The 22,957-nt window shown below is 38.7% G+C and overlaps 1 protein-coding gene across 2 annotated transcripts in view; it reads right to left on the bottom strand.

Annotated features, from left to right (window-relative positions):
* Positions 1-22,629, bottom strand: part of prkd4 (protein kinase D4) — a 31,996-nt gene extending 9,367 nt beyond the window's left edge. The window contains exons 1-8 of one of the 2 annotated variants that reach the window (XM_077227551.1): positions 22,468-22,629; positions 21,996-22,156; positions 6,763-6,901; positions 6,402-6,533; positions 4,835-4,989; positions 3,805-4,003; positions 1,222-1,299; positions 11-134 (exon numbers count right to left, since the gene is read on the bottom strand). In XM_077227551.1, the coding sequence (XP_077083666.1) occupies positions 11-134; positions 1,222-1,299; positions 3,805-4,003; positions 4,835-4,989; positions 6,402-6,533; positions 6,763-6,901; positions 21,996-22,156; positions 22,468-22,525 (1,046 nt within the window). In that variant the 5' untranslated portion in view covers positions 22,526-22,629. Of the gene's footprint in view, positions 1-10; positions 135-1,221; positions 1,300-3,804; positions 4,004-4,834; positions 4,990-6,401; positions 6,534-6,762; positions 6,902-19,373; positions 19,519-21,995; positions 22,157-22,467 lie in introns of those variants that run through there. The other variant, XM_077227552.1, reaches the window with a different exon arrangement.
* Positions 22,630-22,957: the final 328 nt, after the last annotated feature.

The raw sequence follows: 22,957 nt of genomic DNA, 5'->3' as shown, positions 1-22,957 counted from the left end.
GAACACTTACGTGACGGGAGTCTGCAGCGTCATCATGATCTGCTCCGCTGGCGGAGGGTCCTTATATCGCAGCTCTTCATAAAGAGCGTTTACTGACACCACTGTCGCGGCCTCCTCCGAATCCTGACTCGCCTCTGGAAGTCAATTCGATTCAATTCACATTTATTTGTAAAGAGCTTTTCACAATACACATCATTTCAAAGCAGATTTACAGAAAGTGCATGAGTCCACTTTACAATTTAGAGTGATCTGTTATCAGAGGTGACTGTCTAAGTTATGTATTTCAGAAATGTACTTATACAAAATTACAGTTAGCGAAAAATGTATTAATTTAAACACATTTAAAAATGTAATAATTTAATGCAGAAACAATGAGCTCATTGAAGTCATGAATACTTGTTTGTTAACAAATGATTATGACATTTGATTATGAAATGTAGCACTGATCACACGCATGATCCTTCAGAAATCTTGCGGAAACATGTCTCATTATTATCAGTGCTGAAAAAACTTGTGCCGCTTCATATTTTTTGACATCTGCGATACATTTTTTTTAGGATCTTTATAGATAGTTGAAAGGAACAGCATTTATTTCAAATATAATTATTTGTAACATTATAAATGTCTTTACGGTCACTTTTGATTAATTTAATGCATCTTAGTCTATATATTTCATTATCTTAAGCACATTAACTTTTGGATCAAGAAAGCTTAATTTACACTAAATGTTCCATGTAAATATCGATTTTTAAACATTTTATCAGTATGTTGAGAAAGTTTGTCAAAACAAAAAGTATCAAACATCCCATGATAAAAACAATAATATATATATTTTAAATTGTCAAGTGTTTATCCATCATGCATTTTTACACTGCCTTTAATTTATGTTACTTTACATGAAAATACAACATTACAGTAATCACATAAATAAATATGATTTTCCAAATGAAAAATGTAGGTAACACTTTATTTTATGGTGTCCTTGTTATGCGTGTTACATGTAGTTGCTGTAGTAAAAACTATAAATTATGCATAATTACATGCAATTAACCCTATAGTAAGCACATGTAGCTACTTAATATTACTCAGTACTTAAATGCATAATTACACTGTAACAAAGACTCCTTCAAATAAAGTGTAAGCAAAATATCTCTAGACAAAAAACAAACTTATAATTGCGTAAGTGACCTAGAAATGTTTTCAACGGTAAATCAAACTGACCTTCTCCATTTGCTCTCTCGCCCCGACACTCAGGAGGAACGAGAGACTCACATCTGCGATGACAATTAAACTTACAGTCTGGAGAGAAACAGAGAGAGAAATGAAGAAACATGTGATTGCTCAAGACTTAATGAAGTTCTCAGAATATCAAGGTTGACTTGAAGAAAACGATTTTAAACGTTTTCTTTAAAATCTCGACAAATCTAAGCTCAGTTTAAGATCTCTTCCGAAACTCAGGGACTCGTGTGAGATTACCGTTTACCAGCACAAACAAATCTGATTGGATTTCTCACTGCTGTATAAACTCTTAAAAATAAAGCGTGTTTCAAAGGGGGTTTTCTATGGAAGCTTGTTTCTGCCACAGAATAAAACATAAAAAAATAATTGCGACTTTTTATCTCAAAATGGCGAGTTTACATCTCGCGATTCTGAATTAATTTCTCACAATTGCGAGATAAAAAGTCAGAATTGAGTGATATAAAGTTGCAATTCTGAATTTTTTGCTAGCAATTGTGTGTTTAATAATGTCAGAATTGCATGATATAAAGAAAATTCATACTTTATAATTCGCAATTGCGACTTTATATCACGCACAATTGTGAGAAAAAAAGTGAGGATTGTGAGATTAGGTGAGATCTTACGGATTTATGAATGAACCGTTCGTTTTAAAATCCGTTATTAGTTATGAATTCCGCTCAGACATTACAATGCTCATGATCTCTTTCACTTACTCTACAATAAGTAAATCAACTTCACCGGCTAATTACTCCCCAGACAGCAACATAGTGTCGGCCCAGATCCGGCCCACATCTGGGACATGTGGATTCCACCCGGATCTGGGCCGACACTATTGGCGCTTTTCCACTGCATGATATGGTTCGCTACGGCTCACTATAAATGGTACCACCTCAGTTCAGGTTCCAAGCGTACCGTACCGAAACGCACTACCGGCACATCCGGGAACTTGTCTGTCGATTTCGTCACCGCCCCTTTTTAGGGGAAAATAAACTAGACTTCCCATAGACTTCAATACAAAATAGCGTCACAAAACAATGTCCATACACAGCCGGTAGGGCGTGAATAATTGAAGAAATCACTAAGATTAAACATCTCAAGTAATTATATGTCCACCCTGCCTGCCATAGAGCGTGAAAGATGCATCAACAAACTTAATGTGGTGAATTTAAAAACATGTCCCTTCCTTCTCCCAGCGTCAAATTGGTGTAACAACCATAGACAGTAAAAGAAATGGACACAGCGACCCTCTTGATTTCAACGGAGGAAAGTGAAGCCCATTAGCAGCACTCACTTCCTGATGGCTGAGCGACTGCGCAGGCTCAAACTGAGCTTGACGATGTAGATGTGACGTGAGCAACCTGTCTGACAGTTGTAAATCTTCTAGTAGCTGTGCCACATTCCGAATTATTTCCAATTCCTCAAAACGTTGTTGAAATATTTTTTCCCGTTGCTTTAAAAGATTTCCTGCGAGCTTCTCCTCCTGTCTATACGGTAATGTCTCTACTGTGCGACACAGTCACCTGGTTATGACGCAATCGTTAGCCTATTTTTACAAAAACGGCTTCTACGGGGCCATAACGTAAAATACAAAGTAATGGAGCCTTTTATACATTGTCGTGTTTCTTTAGAAATAGATAATGGACATATGAAGTCTTTGGACGCCTCAGAGGTAAAGTTATTTGCTGTCAAAGTATTTGCTGTGAAGTTCTGCTACAATAGCGGCTCCCGCGAGGCTTCAGTTTCCGGCTGAAGTGTTCGGGAGATGCTGATCTGTTTTCACTGGCTTACCATGGTTACTCAATGAGGTACGACTAGAGTAAATGTCCGGGTAAGACACCTCTGGCCACTGGGTGGGGTTGTTACACCAATTTGACACTGGGAGATTGAAGGGACATGTTTTTAAATTGACTACATTAAGTTTGTTGATGCATCTTTCACGCTCTATGGCAGGCAGGGTGGACATATAATTACTTGAGATGTTTAATATGAGTGATTTCTTCAATTATTCACGCCTGTCGGCTGTGGACGGACGTGGTTTTGTGACGCTATTTTGTATTGAAGTCTATGGGAAGTCTAGTTTATTTTCCCCTAAAAGTGGGCGTGAATCTGTTCAGAGACATTCTATGACGTTGCGCCGGTTGTGCGTATGCTAAAATGTGACGTGAAAACATTGCAGATCACTGATTGGTCAGAGAGAATCGTCACTTCCAGCGTCACTGGATTTGTAATTCGTGACACCAAACCCAAAACAGTCAGCAACAGCCACCACAGTATTATTTGTTCGCACAATTTTTATTAAAAATAAAAAAATAAACTTGAAAAAAATTTCAGCAACTTTAACGAGCAGTCTATAATCCCACCCACTTTAAAGCGGCACTAAACTGCAGTGGAAAAGCAAAGCGAGCCGAATCGCAACACGATGTGGAAAAGCGCCACATGTTGCAAACTGAGTTCAACAACATTGACACAGAAATATTCAGAGCTACCGCAAAAACTGATATTCAAAGTGACACAGGTCCAGCATAAATGTTTTTATCTGAATCTGTGACCTTTGACGCCTCTCACCGGTGCACTGCATGCCCTGTCTGAAGAGGCCCTTGAGCAGCCGGAAGCAGTGCTGGCACATGGTGGGTTTGGTGTAGGTGTGTATGTGGAAGGTGTGAGGAACACGCGGTCGCCCCTCCTTCCCCTCAGAAACCCCCACACACACCGGCACGTCCACCCAGGACGGCGGCCGAGAGCGCGACGGCTTCCTTATGCTGATCTGATGGAGAAGACAAACTTCGTCAGGGACTGAGTCTGCACGATTAACCGCACTGAAACCGCACTGAAACCGCACGCGATTTGGCAAAGGCTGTGATTATTTTAAGCACAGATTGTCAGTGCAGCGGCTGATCGGTAGTAAATGCTCCATCTGAACACCAGAGGGCGCTCTCTCTCAAACACACACACACACACACACACAGACAACCTCTGAACACTAAAGGGCGTCTCAAACACACACACACACACACACACAAACAACAAATATGCCTCTGAACACCAGAGGGCGTCTCACACACACGCCAAAAATGACGCAGAAGTATGATAACACGCATCAATACAGGAAATCCCTATGGACATCATACTATCTGCTGCTGAATAAACAGAAGAGTGAAACGCTTTGATTGATTAAACATGACTAATAAACACACAACTTCGTTATTCTGAGTAAAACGCACATCATCTCACAGAAGGATGAGCTCAACTGTCCTAATGAAGAAGTTGAAAGCATGTTATTAAATGTTGTCTTTTGGTTGGACAAGAGGTTCATAAACGTCTCTCATTTTTGGAGAGATGTTTGACCCTGTTGCTTTTTTAAATGAAGGTTATAAGTGACTCAAACTCACAGTGTTTCAGAAGGAGCAGCGTTTACAGAGCCGATCATCAATCACAAGATGCGCATAATAATAATCGCAGCCTTTGCGATTTCAAAAGCGCAATAAGCCAACTCGATTTAAGTGCGGTTACATGTAGATTGCAATTAATCATGCAGCCCTAGAGCAGTTCAAACCGCTGACAGAAACATGAGCGTTTGGTTGTTTCGGGTCGTCACCTCCTCCAGGCTTCCTCCCGTGTGGTTGGAGAGCGACGGGGCTCGCGGGCGTCCCGGGGGAAACAGCGACAGACTCGGGCCGCAGCGGCGGAACACGCGAGAGCAGTCGTTGGGCAGCTTGAACGCACAGCGCTTGTGGAAGTCGAGACCGCAGCCTAAAGAAAGTCACAGAAAAACATCAATAGCCTACTCTCTCTCTCTCTGAAAGACAATTGAAGCATTTCCCGCAGTTATAAAGTCGCACTTCGGTGATAGGTACAACATTATGCAAAAAAACAACAACAAACTAATACCAAGAATCATGTCATAGAAGCTATGCAATAAAATAAATGCAATATAATTTATTTTATAAATAATACATTTAAATATTGTAATAAATATGAATATTAAATAATAAACAAACACATAAATAAGAAATTAAGCAATAAAACAAAAACATCCTGTATACGGATACTTTTTATAATATTTTCAGTGTTGGTGCTGTTGTAACATTTTAGTGTTAAACTGCATAGTGCAACAAAAGTCCTGTTACTAAGCAAGAATAAATAACTTCTAAATAAATATTTATAAATAATATAATTTGTTACATTAAATAAGAAATTCGATATACAAATATTAAACAAATAAACCTTAAAATTCTCTAAAAGACATTTTAAATGAAACTAATACCAAACATCACGTCGTATAAACTATTAAATAAAATAAATACAATTTAATTTATATTCTAAATAATTCATTTAAGAATATTAAATAATAAACAAACATAAATAAGCAATTAAGGAATACAATAAAACAAAAATATCCTGTGTAAGAATACATTTTATAATATTTTCAGTGTTTGGTGCAGTCGTAACTTTAACACATTTCAGGGTTAAACAACAATGCAAAAAAGTCCTGTTACTAAGCAAGAATAAATAACTGCTAAATAATTATTCATAAATAAATTAATATAATTAATGTTATAAATATTAAATAAGAAATAAAATATATAAATAATAAACAAACAAACAAACAAATAAGCAATTAAGCAATAAAGTATGTAAATATTCTGTATTATTTTTGCATTCTGTAAATATTCTTGCATATTGTTGTCTTAGTTTAACTGCTTCTATTGTTCTCATTTGTAAGACGCTTTGGATAAAAGCGTCTGCTAAATTAATAAATGTAAATTTAATAGTGATGAGTCATTCATGAATTGCGTCTTTTATTTATTGCGTTTATATTATTGCGTCATTTATTGCGCCTGTCGCGTGACAAATAAACGAAAGACTCTGAATGTAATTATTTATGTAGGCCTACCCTGTAAATTATTTTTGACTGCATTATACTTATTTCCTAATTCAGAATATGATCAAGATTGCGTAGGTGGATGTGTTCGGGGAATTTGGCTGTTAAAAGTATAACATTTAAAGCCACTTAAATGAATAAATTGACTCGTTTTGATGAACGAGATCGAACAAAAGAGTCTGTAAAATGATCCGAACTTCCCATCACTATTCTGTATGAGACTTTGTTGCATTATATACAGTGTGTGTGTGTGTGTGTGTGTGTGTGTGTGTACATATACCTTCACATTTCAGGCCCTGTCGGACGAGGCCCCATAACATCTCTCCACAGTAGTGACAAAACGTAGGTGTGCGATACGATTGGACGACTAAGGAATGTGGGCGGTACTTTGTTTCGGTCACCAAAGCCGTGCCTATAGAGGGATCAAAGTGATTGGCAGCTGTCAACATCATCTGCATGGACTGTGTGAGTGTTTGTGAGTGTGTGTGTGTGTGTGCCTGTTCGAGTCTGAATGGGAATATGTGTGCGTGCGTGTGTGTGTGTGTGTGTGTGTGCCTGTGCGAGTCTGAATGGGAATGTGTGTGTGTGTGTGTGTGTGTATGTGTGTGTGTGTGTGTGTGTGTGTGTGTGTGTAGACTGACCAGCGAGCACCACCTCCACGAGATCTCCGTCACGTAAGTCATGTTTTTCAGTGAGTCTTTGTAAGATCTGCTCAGTGCTCGGCTCGTGTCTGAATAACAGCAGCTTCTCCTCCAGACCATTGACACTGCACTCCGGAGCCTTAGAGAGAACACACACACACACACACACACACACACACACACACACACACACACACACACACACACACACACACACACACACACACACACACACACACACACAGATGAGCTGCAGAGTCTCTGAACACAGTCATGCTGATCCTCACATGAGAGTTAAAGTGGGTCAGATCTCGAGGGTGAACGACTGCATCATTCTCTCGCTCATGTCAACTCTTTTAAATGTCAATCATCTGCTTTTTAAATCAAACGGATGTGAGTCAAACTGAGACTCTGAAGTCGATCCGAAAACATTTAGGAAACATGAACTGTATTAAACACATAAACAACACAAGTTTTACTACAGTAACTCGCCAGCTTTTTTAGTTGGCAATATTGAGGCTTGAGTGCTTTTATGGAGCTAAAAATAAAATCATTGTTGGGAAAAGTTACTTTTAAAAGTAACTTAATTTAATCCCTAAAAAGTAGACTTTTTATAGAAAATAAGCTGTTAAATTACTTTTGCATTACATTTTCCCATCTGGGCTGGGCTTGCTTGTTTGTTTGTTTTTAATACCAACAAAATAATAAGGCTCAGGCTGAAGGAAGTGCAAATTCACAATCATTTATACAGTAGAGGGAGCAGATCACATGACTACGGTCGTGATTCAACGACAGCACTAAAAACTGTGAAAGTGAAATTATGAGTTTTTGGGGGGATATGGTAGAATAATAAAATAAGAACTGTTTTTATTTCATCAAGTAATACTTTGAAAATACCATATAGTTCACTACCACAGTATTACTTCATTAGTTCAGTACCACGGTATTCACTGCTTCATGGTACCGCCATGCAAGCCCTTCCACGTCAGCGTCAAACACACAATCAACTTCCTGTTTGAGACTGAACACAGAGAAGAACCTCAAAACATCACACGAAATTCTGAAAACACGAACACACACGTTTCCGTCGCACGCTCAGTGTGTCGTTCTCAGGCTGGTCAGAGTGTCACTTTGTTGTGGTGGTATTACTGCATGCAGGTGTGTGAGGCGTTCACCTCATTTTCAGATCACTGGATCTTTCTGGAAGCACTCAGGAGGACGTATCTGAAGGTAAAGCGTTGGATACACACCACACAGCGTAATGCGGTATTTTGAACCTTTTTCAGACCCCTTGATGGATATTACGATGAACTAATCTTTCACAAAAGCCCAAAAATAATTGGGGACCACGTGCGCAAGATCACAGACGTGCAGATCACGTTGAAGACCCCTAAACGTCATTTGCTGAAGTGTGCAGTTTACAACCAGAGCACGCTGTACGCAATTCATGCTTTCAATCACGTACTGCACTGTAAAAAATTAAATGATCAATAAGTTATGACAACATGTTTTTACATTGCTTTAATTCATCAAAATAAGTTTTTCTTATAAGTTATACAAGTTTAAACACATTTTTAAAGTCAGTTTAATGTGATTTAAGTTGAAATGACTTAAATATCCAAGGTGATTGTACTCAAAAGTAAGCAACTGTTTGTTGTTGTTGTTTTTACAGTGTGGTGCGGAGACCTGAAGGGCCAAACATGCACAGATCTGAAGCACAGGCCTGTCAATCTTCCATCGGTTAAATGATACGTGAACAAAGTGCAAGTTCTGGGCACTTGTGATTCATATATACAGCACCTGCTGCAGTATTTCACAAACAAGATCCAAATGGATTATTTTTGGGTTTTTTTAATGGGATATTGCAGTATTTGCATTATAATTTCTATAAAATTCATGTGCTCTCGTAATCTTTAACTCTTTCCACGCCAGCGGCAGCATTTTTGATGATTTTCACAAAACGTTTTTGGCTCCCACTAGAGGCCCGGCTCCAGATATGAGATGAAAGGTGGGCCAAGTGATATTCCAGGTGGGCCGGTCAGAAGGAGGAGGAGGGGGAGGGGGAGGGAGAGGGGGTATACGGGACGACTATTTAACATATTTTGGAACTATTTAGTAACTTTATATATATATATAGATAAACATGTTTAACGTGTTTATTTTTACATTCTCTCTTTTTGCATTTGTAATTTTTTTTGACCTCTTAACAGATCTTGTATCAATTAAGTAACTATAGATTTGATAAAAAGGAGCAGATCTTTTAAAATAACTATTTACATCAACTAAAACAAACTTGTTACTAACTAAAAATGTTAACATGTTCTTCATTTTTAATATTTTTTTGTATATATTTTGGAACTATTTAGTAACTTTATATATATATATATATATATATATATATATATATATATATATATATATATATATATAAACATATTTAACATGTTTATTTTTACAGTCTCTCTTCTTGCAGTTGTAATATTTTTTTGACCCCTTAATAGATCTTGTATCAATTAAGTAACTATAGATTTGATTAAAAAAAAGGGCAGGTATTTTAAAATAACTATTTACATCAACTAAAACAAACTTGTTATTACTAACTAAAAATGTTAACATGTTCTTCATTTGTAATATTTTTTTTTTGGAACTATTTAGTAACTTTATATATATAAACATAGGCTATTTAACATGTTTATTTTTACATTCTTTTTTTTTGCATTTGTAATATTGTTTTGACCCCTTAATAGATCTTGTATCAATTAAATAACTACATTTGATTAAAAAAAAGGGCAGGTATTTTAAAATAACTATTTACATCAACTAAAACAAACTTGTGACAAACTAAAAATAGAAATTTGATCTGAAATTCAGTTTTTCTTAAGAATTATCCTCACGTCTGTTAATATAGTATAACATTACAGATTTTTGGCCATTGTTATTATTTACATTTTTATTTTTACAATCTTATGTAGGCCTATATTTAGAATCTTTTTTTTTTTTTTTTTTAACCACACAACAGATCTTGTATTAGTTTAGTAACTTTAGATTTGAGGAAAACAGGGCAGGTCTTGAAAAAGGTCTACTCATATAACTATAATATTTACAGCATTAGCTTTCTACTCATTTTAGAGAATTCTGTTACAAACTCATCCATGTCCAGCTCATGTGTTATTGCTTTTTCATGAGCTAAAAGCACAAGGTTTTTTTTCCTCTCATGAAGCATTGTTCGGCGGAATGGTGTCAAAATTCTTGCCAGAGTAGAGAATGAGCTCTCACATGAAGCAGTAGAGACACCCATGACCATAGCAGATACATACAATTTATGAAGACCTGCAAATGCATCTTTGTATTCCTGCAAGAGTTTGCAAACAGCAGAACATTCAGCATCAGATGGAAGTTTTTTGGACAGCATTGGTCTGGCAACAAGAATTTCATTCTGGAGTTCATTTTTTGCAACCCCTGCAAGACTACAGAGAGGCTCAAGCAACTGGATGTCAAGAAATTTGTTAGATTTTGGCATTAAACCTGAGAGGGCGTGCATCAGCTGCAAATTCTTCGTGGAAAACCTGTTTTCTATCTCTGATACAGCTGTATCTAGTATGTTCAACATCTGTCGTCTCAGAGCTGCAGTGGCACATTCAGAACCTGACTGCCCTTCTTGCCCTAAAGGTGAAAAAATGACAGAGTCACCATAGGAGGGATTCACAGTCCGTTGACGTTTTGGTGAGGGCTCAACAGTAGACATGTCAGCGCAGTACTGCTGAAATTCACTTTCATTTTCTCTGAGATTTTTCAGTGCACCAAGACATCCCTGCACAACTTCAGCTGCACTGCACAAATCAACATGGTGAGATTGTAGGATGCCATTTGCTGGTTTTAAAATGGCGAGAAGATGTATCAGAAATTTGCCAATTTTAAAAAAATGGCGTCGCTTCAGCTGAGAGAGAAGCCCAGAGGCTTCTTTTGCAAGGTCAACTGATGCATTGTCATCATTGGAAACCTTAAAAAGAATGTTAAGAATTACTTCCTCATTATCCACAACACATTTTGTGACTTCATAATGACTTGTCCAGCGGATTTCCAACAGCCTCTTGAGATACGGGCAACTGTATCTCTGAGAGACAAAATGATGCCTGAAAAAAGAGTGCAGGGAGCCTGACAAGTCAAAGAATCTTTTGGCACAAGGTTCACTTTGAATCGCATGTATGACAGTGAGGTGAAGCTGGTGATTATAGCAGTGGATGTAGGGGATATGCCTGCCCAACCTTTGTTGTAATAAAGCCTGAACACCACCTCGCACCCCGCTCATCACTGATGCTCCATCATAACACTGGCTCATTATATTATCAGCACTGTATCCTGTTTCAGACAAGTGTTGTAATATTTCAGTAGCGATGTAATCTGCATCAAGCTGCTGGAGTTCTAACAAGCCAATGAGATGTTCCTCTGGCACACCATTGCACACAAAACGAATTATAACGGACAAATTTTCCGTGTTGCACCGATCCCTTGTGCCATCACTTTTTATTGGTTTTTGGTTTTTATTGGTTTTATTTTTTTCAGAACCATGGATGCCAAAATTTCAATCACTTCATTCTGGATGGTTTTGGAAGTGTACTTTGCATTTTGTGGGATACCTGATGTAATGTCAGCGAGGTATTTATCTTTTTCCAACGTGTATTTAAACAACTTGGCAAAAAGCCCCGCAGCTATGCAATCTTCTTCACTGTCACATGTTTCACAATCCCCGCGTAGTGGAAGCTCATTGACTGCTAAAAACTTCACAACACCTGCCATGCTTTTTATGTAATAGCGATTCTTTTCTATCTGTTGTGGGCCGAGCAAACATGCTACGGTTTCCCCCGACACTTGTCGGCGGCAAAACTCTGTCCATGAGGTCGAGGCTTGTAAATGAGCTTGACTGCACGCATGTTTTTGAAGACCGCGGTCACGTTCTAATGCTGCTTTCCAGTTTCGAAAACCTGTCGAAACGAACGTGTCATTTTCAGAGAAAGCAACACCGAACACTCGACACGGAAAACAAAAGCATGCATCGCGATCTACAGAATATTCAAGCCACGGCCGTGACTGATACCAAGCGGCCGAAAAGCATCTCTCTCCCTCCAAAAAGAGTTCGGGGGTACGATTTCAGAACCGGCTGGTAAGGATTTTCCCTGTTTAAATCATTTGGGACAGAATTGCTGCATCTTTGAGTGGGTGTATTTGTGCTTTTGACACCAACAGAAGCTGCTGATGAACTCGACTCATCCATTTCTTCGACCTCATTGCCGCAAATGGATGAGGAGGTAGCTGTGTCCTGGAGACCTGAAGTAGTTTTCTTTTGTCCTTTCGGAACAAGAAATCTGTGCATTTTATGTTTTATTAGGCTACTAGAGTGTGGTAATCAAGTTCACTAATTGTAATAGTTCTTCTAATAAAGTTCATTGGCTGTTACTGTCGTTATATTGCTTCATAATTCAGCACGTCCGTTTACCTCAAAGGTTGAGAAGTGAATGAGCTAAGTCTGTCTCGGAGGGAAAAAAAGGAGGGGGTTGGGTAGAAAATAGAAAATAACGTATCTCGAGCTGAATTGAATATCGCACCAATTTTGTGATTGGCTGTTATGTGGTGTGGGGCCAGGGTGGGCCAAGCTTCTGATTGGGTGGGCCAGGCCCACCGTGGCCCCGCCGTGGAGCCGGGCCTGTCCCACTATATAGATAAAATCTAGTTTCATGCAGTTTTTTATCAACACTTGAATGTGGGCATGTTTAATTAAAAAAGCAACATTTTGAACAAAAGCTCAGAAAAAAGTTGCTTTTTTGATAAAGACTACGTCTGGAATCCGGATCGTGTCCATCAAGTCCGGGGCAACCTGTCACTCACATGAGATCCAACAATAGCAAACCACAACCATCCATTCAAATCACAATCAACAAAATCAAGCCCCTCCTACATTTGTTCATAATCAGGAAGCAGTTTCACTCGGATATACGTCATAATAGAGAAAAAAAGACCATTACAATCTTCATTTCATTCTGATTTTAAAGTGAAAAACGCTTAACGTGGCTTTATGTACTATATGTTGATCAAATTCAATACACACCTTATTGATGATGAGCCCAGAATATGAACGAAACACGCTAAAATTGCACATTAAGTGTATTCTTTATTTGGATTTCCATGAGGGAAACATGACATGACACATTGCGTTTATATTCTGGATTCATGTTTGCTTGTACACGATAGGTTTTATTTATAAGGTTTGGTCCACCAGTATCAATGCATTGACACACTAAGCATTTTACACTCTAAAAAATGCTGGGTGGTTTTAACCAAAATTAGGGTAAAAAATGGACAAACCCAACGGTTGGGTTAGGTTTTTAGATTAAATTTTTAACCCAACGGTTGAGTTTGTCCATATTTGACCCAAATTTTGGTTAAGACAACCCAGCATTTTTTAGAGTGTAATAGTGATTTTCTATTAGAGAATGCTCAAAGGGGCCCTAATGCCCTTTTCCCAAGATGTAAAATAAGTCTCTGATGTCCCCAGAGTGTGTATGTTAAGTTTTAGCTCAAAATACCCCATAGATATTTTTTATAGCATGTTAAAATTGTTATTTATGAGGGTGAGCAAAAACGCACCGTTTTTCGTGTGTGGCCCTTTAAATGCAAATGAGCTGCTGCTCCCGCACAGAGGGTGGAGCTTCAAGAGCTTGTGTGTGTGTGTGTGTGTGTGTGTGTGTGTGTGTGTGTGTGTGTGTGTGTGTGTGTGTGTGTGTGTGTGTGTGGCATTAGCAGCTCCGATTACCTCACGCTCATACTAAAAATTTCAAAAACTATAGCCTTTTATGTTCAAACCAGAGTTGGACAAAATTGAGAGATTCAAGAAGTGAAAACATGTAGTATGCAACAGGACGTCTCTGAATGGTTAGTTGATGAATTTATGTAGCTGATGTGGGGTTAACTATCTTCTAGACATTGATTAGCATATTCTGTCATGATAATCTATAAATCGTTTTCCCAGGGGCGGGGTTTATGTAAATTTTAGGCATCACTAACCCGCGAAGAAGCTCATTGTAGTCCCTACCAGCCGTTTATTGTAGTCCTTAAAAAGTGATCTCTGTAAAAGCAAAAATCTCCCTTTGCTTTGTAGCTTTGATTGTCGTAATTTTGGAGATATTGTTTATGCTCAAACAGCAACATTACACACTAACTAAAGTTAAAAAAGTTAAATTATAATCAACCACCCATTTAACATGCAATTTTGCAAAATAATATGCAATTTCCAATTAACCTTTAGCGATATGTAAACCTAATTTTATTTATTTTCCCTAGATTATGTGATTGGACTTTTAGACACTTTTATACAAACAGAACTGCAAAATTTTTAAACCATATGTTGTGTGTGTGTGTGTGCGGATGTGTGTGTACGCGTGTGTATGTGTGTGCATGCATGCATGTGCAGTGTTGGGCAGTAGCGTCGGTCGCTACAAGTAGTGACGCTACTAGTTTAACTATATTTCTCAGTAGCGTGGTGGTAGCGTCGCTGTTTTCTGAATCAAATAGCTTTTCAGTAGCGAAGCTCTTTTTTTTGATCAAGTAGTGCGGTAGCGTCCACACAAGCTAACGTTACATTTTCCCAAGCATTTCTAAAGCTCAAGCTCAAATCGGAAATACAACTGCTAATTATCACAGTTGCTGGATCAGTTAGTGACGGTGACCGCAATACGGAAAACATGGACTGAATTGCGATATCCATGCATAAAAACAAAATTTACTGTATAACGCGGAATTTCACGGAATTTGTCAGATCTTGGATGAAAAGAAGGTAAGTAAACTTACATAATATCGTGATATAGACAAGTGTCTGTGAATATTAAACCGCTTAAAGACTATTTAAAAAGGAATCATGCATGTTCTGCGTGTCTCTGTGAATGAATGGCTCAGACGCACGGATTCATTTACCACACACAAAGCACCCATGACGCTTGCGATGTTTTCAGTAATGGATCGATGAACTTCATCTACACAGCCGCTCTGAGAGTCACTTTAGCAGCATTTTAGCTTGATTTGAAAAAAAAAAACTATCGTCATATCAAAAAAACAAAACAGAGACTGAAAGGTCTAGCTACATGGCAACCTGTCAAAATAAAAGGTTGGTTTTAACCTTTGAAGAAAGTTTTGCTTAAATCATTAGGCCTACATTTGAAATAATTGGTCATTACAATTTAAACCATTAAAAAAAAAACTATTTTATAGAGCCCTTAAAATGTAATTTATTTAAAAATTTTAATCAATTATTGTTAAATTATATACGTTTCATGATTTCAATTAATTACACGTTTTTGATTACTAAAATGTTATTTAACCATTAAAATGGGAGTCCAGAAAAATGAAAACAAAATAAAACTGAATTTATAATGTGGGAAAAAATAAAACGGATTTCATAGGGCCCTACAAACCAGCTTTTTGGTGCATTACCATCACCTTCTGCTCCGCATGGTGTGACATCACGTACCACTATCAATCCTTGGGCTGACACGTGAGAAATGAAAAAAGATGCACACACTCTTGACACCTGGTTTTGTTATAGTTTTATATAGTTATATGGTTTTATATAGTTATGTTTTTTTTTTTTGGGCCAAATGGGTTTGGAACAGTTGTCGCAGGGCCGGCCCGAGGCATAAGCAAACTAAGCGGCCAATCGATTTTTAAAAATAATGTTTTTTAAGATGATTTAAACAAGTGACATAAATGAATGAATGAATATGAATAAATGAGTAATTCAAGACAAGAAAATTCTGATTTCATGATCAATATACCTGCCAACAACTGCTGCTGTGTCTGCCAGCGTTTAAGTCATGCGCATAATCTAGACACCTCGCGAGTGCATAGACAATTCATGCGCAACTGCGCATAGTACGGTCTCGGTTTAAGTTGGAGGAAATAGCCGCAGGGGAACTTAACCTTCTAGGTGTAAGGTAGCAGTTTGAATAAATAATAAACATAGCAGTTTGAACTCTTCTCCACTTTATAATACCACATATCAGATTACTAACTCCAAAAACCCGCGACACTCCAGTACCAAGTGCGCACGACCCATTTCTATCTACGGCAAGCCCAGAGGGGAAAAATAGATTGAATACACACATACAACGAGCGCCAGTACATCATTACCGGTATTATAGTAACAGACTTTGTTGGAGTCTGTCATGTACAATCCAACAAAGTCTGTTACAATAATAATAATAAAAAAGATTTTGAGGACAATTACACTGTATTGAGACAGTTGAGAAATAATAATATTTTTACAGTTTTCAACAATAATTGTCATTGTTGAACCCTTACTCTTATTATGGTTCTGATTTCTCAGTTTTGTCATTATTTTAGCAAATAATTTATTTTATATGTTTTGAGACAGTTTGTTTTAAGAAGTTTCAGAGAGATAGTAAAAGAGTAAAGTAAAAGTTCAAACTTTTTTATTTAAGTAGGCTATCTAGTTTTTATTAAGTATTTATTTTGTATTAATACATAACCTCACTGTATTCATTTATAATGTATCATTATTGCGTGACATTTGTGTCAATAATCGTCAAGCACAGGTGACTTCGCGTAGTGGGAGAGGGCCCCCAAATCAAATTCTGCTTAGGGCCCCCAAAAGGCTCGGACCGGCTCTGAGTTGTTGAATAAACAATTGAACTGACAAATCATGCCTGCCTATATGTTTGATTGACAATTTTATTGATTACTGAGATAGCACTGACTTGGAATTAAGTTGGTTCAATGTAAAAATTAAATTTGAAAAAGTAGCTTTAGATGAAGTAAACTACTTTTGCCATATTGCTGTAGCTTAGCTTGCTACATTTCCCAGGGTGGTAGCTTCAGTGTAGTGAAGCTACATTTAATGTAGAGTAACTGCTAGCTTAGCTCACTACATTTTCTAGCTTGCCCAACACTGTGCATGTGTGTGTGTGTGTGTGTGTGTGAGTGTGTGATGATCCTGTACCACTGCAGTGGAAACTGCACCATAAGAAGGTCAAGCACAGAAACAGGTGTGTGTGTGTGTGTGTGTGTGTGTGTGTGCGTACGTACGTGTGTGTGTGCATGCGTGTGTGTGTGTGTGTGTGTGTGTGTGTGTGTGTGTGTGTGTGTGTGTGTGTGTGTGTGTGTGTGTGTGTGTGTGTGTGTGTGAGAGAGAGAGAGAGAGTGAGCGAGCGTGTGTGTGTGTGTGTGTGTGTGTGTGTGTGTGTGTGTGTGTGTGTGTGTGTGTGTGTGAGAGAGAGAGAGAGAGTGAGCGAGCGTGTGTGTGTGTGTGTGTGTGTGTGTGTTAGGGGAAGAGTCTGTGGTTGGAAAGTTGCAGGCAGATGCTGTGAACCGCAGGGGACAAACAGAGAGGCGGCCGGAGGGGGAGAGTTGCTGAATGGGGGCTGAGATGTGTATTTGTGTGAATGTTTGAGTAGCACCTAATACTGAAGTGTCTTCACACAAACTTCCCCTTCTTTCACGAATCCTCCTCTAACAAATAGTCGAGAATTCTTCAAATTCTTTTTAGAACCAAAACATTACCACACATAGCTGGAGCGTAGAAACCACCCACACCATCTGAAATGGTTAATATTTTTATATAGACACACTGTCTGCAGATTATTGAATTATGATAGTTCGTTCACTTCACAACCTGTTGAAAGTAAACCAAGACTTCATGAACCAATCATTGCTCAAACACTAAGCAATTGAAATGTTTTGCAAGTACCAAAGGCAGATACTAAAGGCCAGTCAAGTTGTGCTAACGTTCCTCTTTAAAGTTGAAAGATTGAAGGCTATGAAAAGGTACTTTTGTTGTTGGAGAAACTGAGCGTCACAATGGTTTGTATGGACTGCATGCATGCACTTGACATTTTGACTGGGGGAAGCAGCCCTTACTTAAGTCATTGTCAGTAATGTGTGTTTATTAGTGTGGGTGTTTGACTGACACTGCATGAATGCATGGCGGCGATGTACGGGAATAGTACCACTAAAAATGAAAATTTTGTCGTCAATTATTCATGACGTCACCCTGAGTTAACGTTCACTGTCTGCGGTGTCACTTGATTGGACGAACACCGCACGCGATTTGTTTACATAAAGGCTGTATCACTGCGCATCTCATGTATCACCGACGCATTATTAACCTTATCCTGACTTTTCATCGGCTGATGGATTTCCCCCTTTGATCCTAGCCCGTCTCTCTGGGTCAATTCACACTTTGCAGTCACGTGACTACCATGGATACCTGGCGGGCAACAAACGCTGACAAAATGGCGACATACAGTGGCCAGCCAGGGGAATTGCAGCCTTGCAAATTTCCAATACTACAATCAATTATATGGTGAGGCTATTTTGTTTCCATAGCACATTAAAAAAAACGTTTAATGACACTAATAACACTAAAAACAATACTAAATATTAATAATATCACTAAAATGATATAGGCCTAAAACAAGAAAGTCTTTAGTTCACGAACAGCACAACTCTGCCATCTGTGAAAATCAAAAGGAATATTCTGGTAACACTTTATTTCGATAGTCCTCTTTAGACATTCAACTAACTATAAGTAACTTTGCAGCTACATGTCAACTAACTGTCATTAGATTATTAGTAGAGTGTCTGCTTAATATCTGCTAACACTTTGTTGGTCCCCAAACTTCTACTGACTAGAAGTAACTTAGCAACTACAAGTCAACTTGTTCTCCTAACCCGAACCCTAACACCTAACAGTCCACTGACAGTCTACTAATACTCTAATGACAGTTAGTTGGCATGTAGTAGAAAAGACAAACGACAGCCGTCGGACCGGAAGTCATTCATTTCTAATGGAGAGTCGTACGGAACTGTGGGGAGTTCCGATCATATGCGTATGCGGGGAATTCGGATCCGATTTGAGCTTTGGATCCGTTGAAATACCTGAACTTCTGCAAATTCATACTTTGCACGTGACGTCACAAGTAGGCCTACTGGCTGGCGCGCAAGAACGTCGTTCTCTAGCAAGGAAACCCAGTAAACTAATCAAGGATCTTGCCAGGACGTCGCCAGTTTTAATATACAAAAGTTGGTGTTTTGAGGTGTAACGACATGCCAGATAGTTGTTGTGCGATTGGATGCACTATTATTCAGCATAATCGCGTTAAGAACGTGCATGTAAATGCGCTCATTCCCGAAAGTGAAAGTAGAAACGGACTGAGCTTTCAGCATCTGTCGCTGCATTAACGCCGCATTCTCTCAGAGACGACGATGGATGGATACAACTATTTTAATTTACTGGCTCAATATTTCTCTTGTGGACCTACATTAATGACAGTAAAAAATTAGAAGAATATTGGTTACACTTTATTTCGATAGTCATTTTAGACATTCTACTAACTGCAGTGGAAAAGGCGGCTTTAGTAACTGTTGCTATGACCGACGACAAGCCACGCCGTTCTCACACCACTCATGTTCTCACACAGTTAAATCACCCCGGAGCAGAGTAGCTACACTGAAAAGGCGCTGACAGACCAGGTTACTTTTGATATGAAACAAAGTCTCAACTTGCAAATTTGGTCATTTTTTAAAGAAATGTAAACAATAAATACCATATTGTGGCTCTTTAATGTGTTGTGACAGATCGCTGTAGAGCCTCTTAAAGCTGCTCGTGAACCGATCATCTCTTCCTTCTAGTTAATTTATAGCATCAAATAAACATGAAAGAACAGAAGAAGGAACGTTGTTTTAACTGCGGAAAGACGTCAGTAGGCCCTACACTCCGTTTTTCAAGTTCAAATCCACCGACATCAATCTCTAATGCTGCGTCCCAATTTGCCTACTACCCCCTAAAAGTATGAACTCTTTTTGTGAAGAAAAAGTACATACTTAAGTAAGTGAGTAGGCAAGCTTTGGGACATACTACTTCGTGATCTTTAACGGACAGATCTGTCGCTTGTATCCTGTCAGGTAAACTGCCCGGTCAATCATCTTGTCACAGTTAAAATCCTCCATTCAATCTAATATAATTTCCTACCGTTTCGGAGACTCTCCTCATGTGTTTGCAATTTGAGTATAATAGCCTAATGCATTTAAAAGTTAATGGTTAAATGTATCTTTACAAAAGTTCACAATGCTGCTGCAGATGCAATATAATGTAGACAACATTGAAAATAAACACATTTTCATCAGGTTAGATACTGATAATTAATCACTCAAACCCCTTCATCATAACCGCCAGACTCGCGCGTCCTCCATGTCTGTAGTTTTTTAACACTTTTCACACGTGTTTGTAGTTCTAACCGAATCCCCGTCCAACCCGCGATGGGTTGTGGGCAATATCAGCCGTTAGAGTGTGCATTGATCTGCACTTAGGATTCTGACTGGAAACAGTAGACCATCCGGGTCTCTTTGGAACACTCATTTCAACATACTGCGATTTGGGATGTACTAATTATATTTTCAAATACTAATTAGGATGGATAGTATGCAAATTGGGATGCACCCTAACTCTCCTTACTGTTTGTCGGACAAATATGGCGGATTTGACGGATTATGATTGGTTATCTTTGATCATCAAAATGACATGTTTTTCCTTGAAAAAATTACTTGCCTCATTTAGCATTTGCGGTTCTATGAATATGCAAAAGAGCCCCGCCTCCACTGACTCACACAGCTCAGAGATCCACTCGTTGACGATCACACGTTGATCTGATTGGTTACAAGGTAGTTTGTGATGTCAGAAACACCAGCGATTTCAAACCGTGTTTTTGAAACTGTCTTTGGTTCACGCAGTTTTAAGGAGAAAATACTCAGCAATGCTGTTGAATTATGAATTTACACATGGTTTGTCTTAAAGCATATTTAAAACAACAGAGACATATAAACAACATTAAAAGCTTGACTTTCACCACAGGGGGACTTTAAAGAAATCTCAAGCTTCACACTCGTATTTATGACAGTCTGGTGCCATTCATCGTAAACACTATCTTTCCAACCAAGACTTTAACGGACCATAAAAGGCCGTTCACACAAAACATGTATTTCCATTCTACTGTGCTACTTTTCCACAGTTTGCCAATGTAAACACGCTAGATGGACGTCTTTAACTGTTGGGTTCGTATCTCGTGTCTTTTGCAGCGTCTTGCGCATCGTGTGGCGTTCTAATACCGCGACGCTCAAGTTAAAAGACGGTTAGAAGTTAAAACTTGAGTGCCGCGTTTTTAGAACGCTTTGTTGCAGGAGACGCTAGCAAAAGACGTGAGTGCAACGGTTAAAGTCAGCATGAAATCAAAATTGACCCTATTTATTTTGTTAGCACACATTAGTCTTGTGGTACACAATTCATCCATGCAAAGTTGTCTTCATAATCTTTAAGCAACATCTGGACTTCCTTCTCTGATGATGTCAGCTTGAAGGCTTGGGTAGAGCATCCCCTCCAACTGTCACACTGCATCCGAAATCGAATACTTCCCTACTATATATGCAAAACACAGTTCGCCAAAACAGTACTTATGTCCGAATACATAGTTAAAAAAAACAGTAGGTGAAAAGTACCCGGATGACCTACTACTTCCAGCGAGATTCTGAAGTGTGCATAAGATGGACGCTTTACTATCCCATGAGGCCACAGGCTAGGACTTTTAAATAGCAGTGAAGAAACACAACTGACGCTAGAAGGTCACATGACGGTAACAACATGTGTACATCCGAATTACCTTCATACTATCCATATTCATATACAGACCATGTTTCTTTTAACGGTCGTGAAGTAAATGAAAATTCAAATGTAGTACAGACCTTATGCGTTTTCTGACGCAGCGAGATTTGGCATCAAGCTGAATGGAACGCCTACTTTTCTAGATCCAATCAATTCCCAGAGGGAAAGAACAAGCCACACCCTCTATTTTTCTCATTCAATATTCGTATCACTCAAAAAAAACACAGCAATACTGAAGTCAGCCGCAACTTCCGGTTCACACGGACTTTACAGACGTCCGTCTAGTGCATGTTTACATGGAAGAATGGAAAAGAGCAGTGAAATTAAAAAATACGTTCTGGTTTCTAGTCTGGAAAGCTATTATAAGTCCTTTTATAGCGCCTTTTGTGCTTGGCTGCCCCATTCACTCGTTTGTTGTATGGAAGTCATACAGGTTTGGAGTAAATGACTAAATTAACTAAGTTTAAATGTCACATGCTCGATAAAAACATCAAATGTTGAGGTTGCACAGTACCTTTCTCTCAATGATTTCTGCTGCGAGATGCTTCGCCTGCTGGAAGCTGAGGCGTCCCTCAGGGATCTGTACCTCCTCTTTGAGGAGCCCGATCTGAAAGAGGACACGCATGGGCCCCGTCACTGTGTATTCGGGCCCCATGGACAGCTGAGAGAAAGAACCTGAGAAAGAGAAGAGGTCATCTTAGGCCAGGCTCGGTTCCTTCAGACGTTCACAGGTTCAGGCTTACCTGCACCCGTCTTGCTGTTTTTTTTTTTTTACTATCTTGTAATTGCAAAACTGTTTTATAGTGAATACCTAATAGTTAGAGAATATCATCATCATCATAAAGTCCTGAAGATCTTAGGAAGAAAAAGGCCCCAAAGAAGAGGCTCCTTCAAGCTTAAGGCAGCAACTGAAACTAGCATTGACCTGCCTTTGTTAACATTAAGATTAAACCTTAATATATTTGTGCTCCAAAAGAGGAACTTACCAGAGACATAACAGCTGATGTCAACGCTTTTTGGGCGGAGGTTTGTGTTAGCAGCCATTTTCTTTACGTTGGTGAATTCGAACTAGCACATTTCAGAGACCTATTTGAGACGCTTCTGTCACTGCTCTGGTTTCCTCATGCTTTAGCAGTCGAGTGACAGGCACCGGAGACAGGAAGTTGACACTTAAACTTCAGTTTTTCTGCATGTGACGAGTGGGTCTGCAGAGCTGCCCACCAAACGCACCGCATCAAACCTTATCTGATGAACTTTTAAACAGTTGGGAACTAAAAAGCAAATGTGCCAGTGCTGGGCTCAAAAGCTCTTTAGTCTACAAAGGCACTAATTTCAGTTTAATGCTGTGGAAATGCGCAGTAATCACTGAACTGTGTGTCTTGTGCTACACTGAGATCCAATGTCAAACTGATATAAAAAACAAAAAGCATTTTCCCATTTGTTGACCATCAAAGTCAGGTGATCTAACGCTGTGAG

This window comes from Siphateles boraxobius, unplaced genomic scaffold (genome assembly GCF_051911475.1).
Source record: "Siphateles boraxobius isolate OS27281-9 unplaced genomic scaffold, OSU_SipBor_1 130, whole genome shotgun sequence".
Lineage (NCBI taxonomy): Eukaryota > Metazoa > Chordata > Actinopteri > Cypriniformes > Leuciscidae > Siphateles > Siphateles boraxobius.
This window is presented reverse-complemented; position numbering and strand designations above follow the sequence as displayed.